The sequence below is a fragment of the Apodemus sylvaticus genome, chromosome 7, assembly GCF_947179515.1.
Source record: "Apodemus sylvaticus chromosome 7, mApoSyl1.1, whole genome shotgun sequence".
In the NCBI taxonomy this organism is placed as follows: domain Eukaryota; kingdom Metazoa; phylum Chordata; class Mammalia; order Rodentia; family Muridae; genus Apodemus; species Apodemus sylvaticus.
In genome coordinates this window covers 89,644,729-89,655,792 of record NC_067478.1, presented here as the reverse complement: position 1 = coordinate 89,655,792, position 11,064 = coordinate 89,644,729, and the positions used below count along the sequence as shown (strand labels likewise).

The 11,064-nt window shown below is 37.7% G+C and overlaps 1 protein-coding gene across 1 annotated transcript; it reads left to right on the top strand.

Moving 5' to 3' along the window:
• Positions 1-9,449: 9,449 nt before the first annotated feature.
• Positions 9,450-10,385, top strand: LOC127689961 (putative olfactory receptor 10D4). Its single transcript, XM_052189533.1, has one exon. The coding sequence runs from the start codon at positions 9,450-9,452 to the stop codon at positions 10,383-10,385; it is 936 nt and encodes a 311-aa protein (XP_052045493.1).
• The last annotated feature ends 679 nt before the right edge of the window (positions 10,386-11,064 follow it).

The following is an 11,064-nucleotide window of genomic DNA, read 5'->3' as shown; positions in this document are numbered from 1 at the left end:
TATAGTTTTGTGGTGTTTGTGGTATTAGTGTTTTAGTGGTATTGTTTTTATTTTATTTTATTTTTGTTTTTGTTTTGTTTTGTTTTAGAGGTTTTATTGTTGCATTGGGTTTCTGTGTTTTAGGAAGGAACTTAAAATTGGGTGGGTAGGGAGGGAATAGGCTATAAAAAGACTTGGAGGAGAGAAATAATGTGAACAAAACATATTTAAATTTAAAAACAGTTTTAAATAATAAAATGCAATACAAAAAAATGTACACCGAAAGACATAAAGGATCCTTAGAAAAAACTAGATACTGTGACTTCACTGTCTAATTTTCTGACTAATTCCAAAACAAGGAGAAGGGAGTATTTGGACTTTTCTCTCCATGAGAGAATAAAGTATTTATCTTTGGGCTCTTTCCTGGATATGACAGGCACATGAACCATCTGAACTTTCTTAGTACCACATTGATTATAAGTAAACTCTAAACCCGGATTCATGCTTTCTGTACTCCAGGAAGCCATGCAAGTTAATGTGCATCCTGACAGAGCAGACAGTGCCATCCCCTTCTCCTCCTGTGATCCCTGCCTGCAGTAAAGGTACCCAAACCAGGAGCTTTCTCCTTAGTTTATCACAGTAGCAAAATATTGTTATTATTTGAATGCAATAATATTAAATGTGTGGGTATCTTTTGTGTTTGTAATATTTAGTTGGCATGTTGGTATTATGAATTCCATATTTCTGAACTTGGAAGAGTGGAAATTACTTAAAGTCTTCATGCTGGAACAGTGGAATTTTTAATTAGGTAAATAAATTTGCTGTTTCATAGTAAAGGAACCCAGAAAGTAGCAACAGGAACCCAGAAAAGAAACACATCAACATGATATTAAGGCCAATGTGAGGTTGTAGAGAAAGAAATTTGAGACTTATACATCCCTAACAAATAACCAGGGGAAAATTCACATTTACCTCTTATTTTTTTCTAAAAGATAAAAAAATAAGAGACAAACTTGATAAACTCTTATGGCTTAATAAAATTGGCATAATATAACTTGCTATATTTTATATTGTTACATTTGTTGCATAGTGCTACATCAAATATCATGGCTAGATATAATTCAGTATGTTGACAGGTAAGATAATGCATTTTTTACTTTGTGTGAAGCATATACTTGATAATCTGTTCATCTTCTGTTGTGAAATGAAGCCAATAGAATGATCTGCTGTAAGAGAGCTTACTGTTTGAATCAGGAAACAGTTCAGTGGTTGCCAGGCAACAAGTTACTGTGTGGATTTTTTATGCCAATAGAATAGGAGCGTCAGCTGAGATGCTGCTGAGAGGAAACAGGACAAAATATTTTCTTTCATTTACAATCAACCTTTATTTTTAACAAGCCTAACATTTTATTCTTTCAAGTCCACAGTCAGGTACTCTAGTCTATATAATTTTAGCAGTCAGAGGGAAGGAAATCAGCAGAAGGATGGTTGGTTCAGCTCCTCTGTACACACTATTTCTAGGTTCTCCTTAGGAAGCACAATGTTCCACTGAATAATAGCAAATAGAATCTCAAGCCTATTTTTCCCTAAAAGCTGAAATGCAAGGAATTTGTACTACCCCTGACTGAGAATACATTAAATAACAAACAACTTACTGAGGCAAGGGACTCTCAAACCAGGATAGTAAGCTGCTTCCAAGTCCCTCTGGGGACTCTGCAATTCAGCTTTCATGAGTCATCATCCAGGCTGGGATGGGTTTTTCTGGGTTGCAGCTGCCTTAAACTCATCCATGCTTCTGTTAGCAAATGCTTATCCATCCCACTGTTAGTAATCCCCATCCACTCATTAGATAAACAAGTTGGCCTTCAGTTGTGCTTGGGCTAGTATCCGATTATGTTTTTTAGTAACAGTTCTCCCTAGCCTTCATAGTCCTTATGCAACTGTTCAGTGCCCCCTGTGCAGTGAAGAGACACTCTTTAGTTCCCCAGGGTATATAACAAGACCAATTTGGAAGTCTTTCTATTCACCTCTTTAGGAGTGAAACAGATTTATTTGTGGTTTCTTAGCCACTCTTTGTTACTTTCAAATAACATTTGAGAAGATTACATTTAACTTTTCTGTGTAGGCTCCCATGTAGTCTGTGTTTTTTAGAGGTGTTGCTCTCTTCTTCAAGACATTAAGGAAAAGAGAAATAGAGAAGAGGTGGTTAGAGTCTCACAGTCATATGTACAATGTGTGGCACTGGCCTGTGCCTTCTGCTTCCTGGACATCAATTTCCTCTCTTCAGTTCTGAGTAGTAATAATTTATTCATGAGAATACTGGGAGGATATAGTGATATCTATTAAGCTAATAAACAGCAATTTAATAAGAGCTCAGAGAACTGAAAAGGGTTTGGGGAATTTTTATACAATTACAATCATTCCCAGCTATAATATAAAACCAGTGATGATCTGAAAGTATTAAGAAATTAGCACAATGCCTTCACATGGTAGATTCTGTGGAAATATTCCATATACTATTGAACTTTTTGATAATTGACAGCAAAATTAATTCACAATATTAATGAACTATAATGCTCAAGGAATTAATCTCTTCTTTTAAACATATAGACACCCCAAAAATTATCTTGAGAGAAAAAGAAATAAATATGACCTAACTAAATAGCTCAGGAAGCAATGTGATCTGAGTTTTCAATCAAAAGTAATTATCTGGTTTTGTAAAACCTATATATATTGAAAGAATATAGACAGGGCCTCAAGGAGAGAGATGGGGTTACCAACCCACAGTCAAAATTTCTGACCCAGGATTATTCCTGTTTAAAAGAACTGCAGGGACAAAATGGAGAAGGGACTGAAGGAAAGGCATTCCATTGACCTGCTTAACTTGGGAACCATCTCATGGGGGGGGAGGGGCACCAAGGCCTGACACTTACTGATGTTATGATGTACTTGTATATCAGAGCCTAGCATGGGTATTCTCTTAGAGGATCAACAAGCAGATGACCAAGACAGACACAGATACTTAAACCCAATCATTGGATTAAAGTCGGGGACTCCTATAGTTGAATTTGGAGAAATACTGAAGAAGTTGGAGGGGGAACGACTCCATAGGCAGACCAGCAGTCTCAACTAACCTAAAGCCCTGGGGGCTCCCATACACTGAGCTATCTACCAGTCAACATACATAAACTGTTCTGAGGCCCCCAGAACATATATAGCAGAAGACTGCCTAGTCTGGCCTAATCTTGGAGATCCTTGAGGCCCCAAGGAAGGGGGAGACCTGCTTTAGGGGGAGCATATTCTCAGATGCAGCAGGGAGAATAATGGGATATGGAACTGTGAGGACTGAGAGGGGAGCAACAGCTGAATTGTAAATAAATAAAATAAAAATAGCATATAACCTATTGATTTAGATTCTCATTATATGTACAAAATGATCAATAGTAAGATTATGAAAAGTTATTTGTGTTCCTAGTGGTCATAAAAGTATTATTCACAAAGCCAAAGAATGGAAAATGTGTGAGCTTATGAATGGGTCATCTTAATGTATGATGATACAATGCATATACAAAAGAATATTTCCCAGATGTGAACAGTAAGTTTTTGAGACATGGAATGCCCCTCACCCACATGGAAATCCATAAGGAGAGTGAGTTGAGAAGGACAAGCCAGTCACAGTAAAGTAAATACAGGCATTTGAGGTTCTAGGATAATATACAGTTATTAAAAAATTAAATAGAATGATGGTCAGTAAGGGGTAGAAATGTAGGGAGACTATAGAAGCAAAGAAGCTGGAGTTTTTAAGGTATATATTTTTCTTTTCCTTTTATCTTTGAGCTTATACTATAATAACCTAATTTCTTCCTTCCCTTTCTACTCTTTAAACCCTTCTATATATCCATTTTTCTCTCTTTCAAATTTCTGATGTATCTGTTAATGATAACTGTTAAATCCATGTATGTAAATTGTATTCACATATGTGTTCCTATATAATATTCTTAGTATGTATGCTGTCTGTGCTGACCATTTTGTATTGGATATCCAATTGGTGGGATCTTTTCTAGAGAAGACAATCTTTCCTACTATCTGCATTACTTAGTTCCCTACAATTTTAAAATTAGTTTTAGGTAATCCTAAAAATAATGTGCTTCATGATGATGCTTCCAATATGTTTATATTTAAATTCTGCATAATAGGATTCTACAGTTTGTGCATCAACATAAATATATTTCACACTGTTGAGGCACACACTAAAAAGGGATTAAAGCTTCATCTTTAAAGCTGCTTCATTTTATTATGCCATGTGATTTTGTATGTGAATTCTTTTTCCAACCTAGAATGCACCCGTGTAACAGAGATACAGTGCCTTTGAGAGATGCTGCTTAGAATAATAGGGGTGAGTTTCTAGTTAGCACACCTTACTCCTTACCAGGCACATGAAATTGCTTTGTGAGTGCTAAGTGTGTCTGCACCACCTCCTTGCTTGCATTTCTTGCAGACAGGAAAAAAATTGGGTTGAAAATTTTGTGGGTAGCTTGGTGTCTCTAATGCTCCACTGGGGTTACTGCCTGGATACAGGAGGTGGCCTCTTCAGGTTCCATATCCCCATTGTAGTAAATAATAGCTCCTGTTGATTCTTGGGTGCCTCCCTTATCCTAGGTTTCTGTCTCATCCTAGAGATGTCCCCACCTCCTCACTCCCATCCATTACAGATTTCCATTTAGTTTCATGGTCATTTAGCCAACTCTCATGTCCTTCCCCAAACCTGATCCTGAATACCCCCATTCCCCTCCCCATCTCTCCTCCCTCCCCATTCCCTTCCTCCATCCACCTTCTATGACTATTTTATTCCACCTTCTAAGTGAAGTTCAAGCTTCCTCTCTTGGGCCTTCCTTCTTACTTAGCTTCTTTAGGCCTATGAAATATAGCATGGTACCTGTACTTTATGGTTAATATCCATTTAAAAGTAAATATATACCATACATGCCCTTGTGGGACTGGGTTACTTCACTCAGAGAATAGCCAACCAATAACTGGCCCAATTTTAGACCCATCCCATGGGTAAGCACCAAACTGTGTCACTATTAATGATAGTTTGTTATACTTGCAGACAGGAGCATAATGGTCCTCTGAGAAGCTCCACCCAGTAACTGACTCAGACAAATGCAGACACTTACACCCAAACAGTAAAACAGGGATAGAGCTTGGGGACTGTTATGGAAGCAAAAGAGGAAGGATTGTGGGCCCTGAAGGGGATAGGAACTCCACAGGAAGACTAACAAAGTCAACTAACCTGGACCCTTGGGACCCTCAGAGTCTGAACAAATGAACAAAGAACAGACTGGACCTAGGCCTCCCTGCACATGTGTGGCAGATGTGCAGCTTGGTCTTCCTGTGGGTCTCAAACAATGGAATGGGAGCTACGCCAAAGTGATGCCCTGTTCACGGGATACGTTCTCCTACCTGGGTTGCTTGGACTGACCTCAGTTCCAGAGGATGTGCAGAGCCTCAGAGCAACTTGAAGTGTTGGGGGGAGGGGAGGGAAAAAGGAGAGCTGTTCCACCTGTTCAAGAGGAGAAGTGTAAGGGGGAGCAAGAGGGCGAAAAGGATTGTTGGAGATAACCTGAGGGAGGCAGTGAGCAGGCTATAAAGTGAATAAATAAAAAAAATAAAATTAGATAAAAATTAATGTTGAGAATTTATAAAAAAATGTGTGTATGCACAAGACTGCTGTGTGATTAATTTGTAGGTCAAATAAGAATCATGGATATTAGAATCTTTAAAGTATGTAGTATGCTTGTGGGAATAAGGAGGATCTTACTTTAGATGTTCACCCATCTTTGTACAATGGAGCAAATTTATTAAAACACCAAATGGTTGTAATACTTTTCTCCTAAAATATCCAAGCCCGTGTTTATTCTACCCATCTGTCTGGATTTAGTAGCCTTGTCTTCACATCCTCATGGCCCCTCTTCCTACCCATGATTAATCTGGGTTTCTTCCCATTGGCTTTATTCCCGTAACTTTTCCCTTTGTTTCATACAGAACACGATTTCATTTTTCAATTTCCTGCTTTCTATTAACCACCCAACCCCTTCATTTTTGCCTTATCTGAAAATAGAGATCTTCTCTGCTACCATCATGGTAGACTAAGTAGCTTTTTACCCATACACACTAAAAATAACATTTCTCTGAATGAATAACTATTCTTTCTCCTTTATTTCTGACCAAGTATCTGAAAAGTCTCCAGTGCAAGGATTCTCTTGCCTCTTTGAATAGCCTCCTCTTCTACAGAACTATTCTTTGCCCTGTGCCTGGAATCATCTCTTCATATATCTTCTTACCCACTATATACTAAAACACTGTTGCTTAAAATGGTAGCATTTTTCTATACCTTAATGCAAAGTTCATCTGTTTATAATGACCAATGGGATCTTCAGTCACCATCTGAGCCTTGTCTCTCTCAAGTTGTATCTTACTTGGCATTATTTTCCTATAAGCACTATCTTCTCTCCCTTTGAAGTACTAGGCATCAAAACCTGGGGCCTTCTGCATGCTACACTATCACCCTACCCTGAAGATGAGCTGTATCCCTCACATTTTTATTCACCATTTTGAGATATGGTCTTATCAAATTCCCCATGCTAACCATGAATATAGTGTATAATGCTGCCATCCACCCAGGGCTGCATTTGTGATCCTACTTTTTTAGATTCCTAAGAAACTGAAAATAAAGGCTCAAACTTTCAGACCCAATTCCTACATTCTTTAAGTGTGTTGAGTTTTTTTTTTTTTCTATCATGAACAGTGTATATGCCAATATTTACTGGTGCTAGAGTTTGTCCTTCCATTTCTTGCTGCACATCTTAGATAAGAGAACAGTTTCAAAGTCAGCCATCTTTTCACCTTAAGAGAACCCCACCTTAGCATATAAGTCACTATATAATAATTAGAATTTCATAACCACCAACTTTTAAAATCTTTAGTGACAGGTAAAGTATCCAAGAGGTATACTTGAGGTTTCAAGTGGACATTTTTTATATATTTTATTTTTTATTAAATAATTGCTCTATTTACATTTCAAATATTAACTCCTTTCCATGTTACCCAACCGAAAACCCCCTATCCCATCTCCTCTCACCCTGCCTACCCACACCCAATTTCCTGACTTGCATTCCTCTATTTTGGGGAGTCAAGCCTTCACAGGACCATTGACCTCTCCTCTCATTGATGTCTGAAATGGTTATCTTCTGTTACATATGTAGCTGGGTCCCATCATGTGTACTCTTTGGTTGGTGGTTTAGTCCCTGGGAGCTCTGGGGGTACTGGTTGGTACATATCATTGTTCCTTCTGCCTAGCTGCAAACCTCTTCAGTTCCTTGGGTCTGCTCTCCAGCTGCTAAGCAGACATTTTTAAACAGCTTAGTACATAATAGTGTTCACAAAAGATATTCAAATGTCCCCTCACACAACACAAAACAATTAAACCAATGAGTTAATGAGATGTTTCTCACTATGACTTTATTCTCTTGGGATTAACATCCAAAGGAAAATCATGACTTAAATCCCTGGTGTTGTGGCTTATTGCAGTTCCTGGAACCACACAGGAAAGTGTTCCCAGGGACATGAAACATACTTAGATGTGTGGCATCCTACTAGAAAGTGATTCAAAACAAGAGAGATTCTCAATTCCAACTTTCAGACTGAAGGAAGGTGAGCTCCTCCCTTCTGCTGCAGGTAGGAAGGAAGACAGCACTCAACAGTGCCACCATCTTAGGCTTCCTGTGGCTCAGAAAATAGCCAGATGTGTCCTTTACCTTTGTCTTAGTGTTAAGTTTCTCAATCACTAGGGTTATATCATAAGATGGGGGGCAGAATTTTAGACAATAGATTCTATGAGTTGATCTATAGTTTAAGGATTACATTGTGTTGAAAAGTTGAAAACTATGAAAATATACCAGAAATTATCAAACTATAAAAATTAGAAAGTAGTGTTTTCTATGCCTACTCCTCTTTAATGCAAATATGATTCCAGAATTAAACAATGGCCTGAGCTAGAGTCAATAGTAGCTTGTTTTTCCACATAGGAAGCTTAGGTCTTTATTTAAGTAGCTTCTCACTATCCCTCATGCCCAAGGAAATAATCTTGAAAATCAATGTATCTATTGTATGAGTGACTTTAATAATCATGAGAATAGAGTTAAAGGAAATTATCACAGAATGACACATTCTTATGTTCACAGACGAACCTAAGACATTGGATGTAGGCTTTCTTTGTTAAAGGCAATAAAGCTCAGCACCTTTAAAATATATGTGATTTTATTATTTAAAGATTGATCTGAATATCCTGTTTTTTACATCCAGTTGATTAATAAAGTGCTTTTGAGTTTGATTTTTTGACCTTCTACAGATCTGTAGTTTAACTCTTGTGACATACATGACTAATTTTTTAATGTTTAGAATAATATGAATGGTAGGTTTTGGACAGAAATATGTTTTGTGTGTGTGTGTGTGTGTGTGTGTGTGTGTATGTGTGTATTTGTGGGTTAGAGAGTGTGTGTGTGTTTCTGTCTGTGTAAATGTCTATGATTTCTTGTGTGTACATGGAGGTATATGTTATGTGTCTAAAAGAGAGAGGTAGGAGAAGCTCTGCTATCACAAAAAAAGGTACCTATGAAGGCTTTGGTCACTATGCTATTTTTACTCTTCCTATATACAAGCCACAAGATTATCCCATGTAGAATCTTAAGTTCGAATGTTTCCAAAGGGAAACATTTATACACATTTATACTGCTAAGGAAGAAATATTTAGTGTATAAATTCAGCTTCCAGCTTCACTGACTGTTATGTGTAGAGTTTAGAGCAGTGGTGTATATCCTTTGCTGTTGTAATTTTGTTCTAATTACTATAGGTTCTGATTATTATTACCCTGATTACTAGAACAAGGCTGCTGATGTGATAGGAAAAATAATTCTTCATTAATTAAATTTGTTCTTGGACAATTTCACACCTGTGTATGACTGTACTCAGACCCAACTATTCCTTATTTTTATCCCATTCCTGCACCCTGCTTTCTCACTACTCATTTCTAGAGTCTTTTTGTTCATTCTAGAACCACAATCAAGCATCTGGAATGACTAAATTGGATCATTTTTATAAAGAAGGGAAGAGAGGACACTAGCCTTGGAAGTTACATTTTGAATGAGATTGTGAAGGACACCATCTGGAATTGGCCCTGGAAATTATCTTCTGGGTGAGAATTTTAAGAAGCATTGTCTCCAGTTAGGAACCTAACTGAAGAAAGATAGCCCCTCAGCAGGAAAGACAGTTTTAACTAGAACATTTCTCAATAAATATTACTATCTTTTCTCTTCCACCCCTGTAATTTAAACTCCTCTAATCCACAAACTTAATAAGTTTCACCAAGAATTTCTTTCCACAGACTCCCAGGACCTGATTCATGCATAAACATGACAAACTACACTATGGTGACAGAATTCACATTGCTGGGCATCCCTGAGACAGAGGGCTTGGAGAATGTCCTACTCTTCCTATTCTCAGTATTGTATGCCTGTGCCCTGCTGGGAAACGTGCTCCTTCTTACTGCAGTCATCTCCTCCCCACAACTCCACACACCCATGTACTTTTTCTTGGGCAACCTCTCCATCTTTGACATGGGTTTCTGTTCGACTACAGCTCCCAAGATGTTGTCATATCTCTCAGGACAGGGTGGAGGCATCTCTTTCCAAGGATGTGTTGTACAACACTTCTTCTATCATTGTTTGGGTTGCACGGAGTGCTTCCTGTACACAGTAATGGCCTATGACCGCTTTGTTGCCATCTGCTTCCCTTTGAGATACACAGTCATCATGAACCACAGAGTTTGCTGTGTCTTGGCCACAGGAACCTGGATGAGTGGCTGTGTGCACGCCACTATCCTAACTTCCCTCACTTTCCAATTGTCCTATTGTGGCCCCAGCAATGTGGGTTATTATTTCTGCGACATGCCTGCAGTGTTACCTCTAGCTTGTGAGGACCACTCTCTAGCACAGAGGGTAGGCTTTACAAATGTTGGTCTTTTGTCTCTCATTTGCTTTTTCCTCATCCTTGTTTCCTATACTCGAATTGGAATCTCCATCTCAAAAATCCGCTCAACAGAAGGCAGGCAGAGAGCATTCTCCACCTGCAGTGCCCACCTCACAGCCATCATCTGTGCTTACGGGCCAGTCATCATCATCTACCTTCAACCTAATCCTAGTCCCTTGCTTGGTGCAGTTATTCAGATTTTGAATAATCTTGTGACACCCACCATCAACCCATTGATCTATAGCCTGAGGAACAAGGATGTAAAAGCAGCCCTGAGGCATGTATTTCTTAAGAGAAATCTCAGTTTGGAAAGTAAATGAACATTTAAATATCTACTTAACATAATTTTAACAATCAATAGGGCAGATTTGCATCTATGAGTTATTTCAGAAGCAACCTTAGCATCTCTGATTTCCAAGGCATATTAAAATGAAATGTACATGACATCAGTTTACCACTTCCTCCATTGTTTAAAGATATATATTTATTTTATATTTCTCTATGTTTTATAATGAAATGTAATATCAACATCTCTTAATAGATCCTGTGTTTTTTGTTGTGTGTATGTGTTCTGATTGCAACTATTTTATCAAGTATTTGTTAATCTTCAGACTGTTTAAAATGATTAAAAGAAACATATATTCTCTCAAATCCACCAAACCAGAATTTTATATACTTTTTAAAATAGAAAAGCTCCAATTTCTACAAGAAATTCATCAATTCATATATAGAGTAAGTTATATCTAAGATGAACTCTTTGAAGTATAAAAGCTTGCATGACCTCAAACTTGTTTCTTGTGCATATCTTATTCTGGAACTTAGATATGTTCCTTGTGATGCAATTCTACTCCAAAAGGCACACACGTGGATTATTTCCCATGAGATATTCAAGAAATCCTTGTTGGGTTTTGCAAAATTGACTCAAATAAGACAAAAGAACCAATTAAATTGAAATACATATATGCATTTCAAGAACTGGAACAATAGTTAATGTTTAAT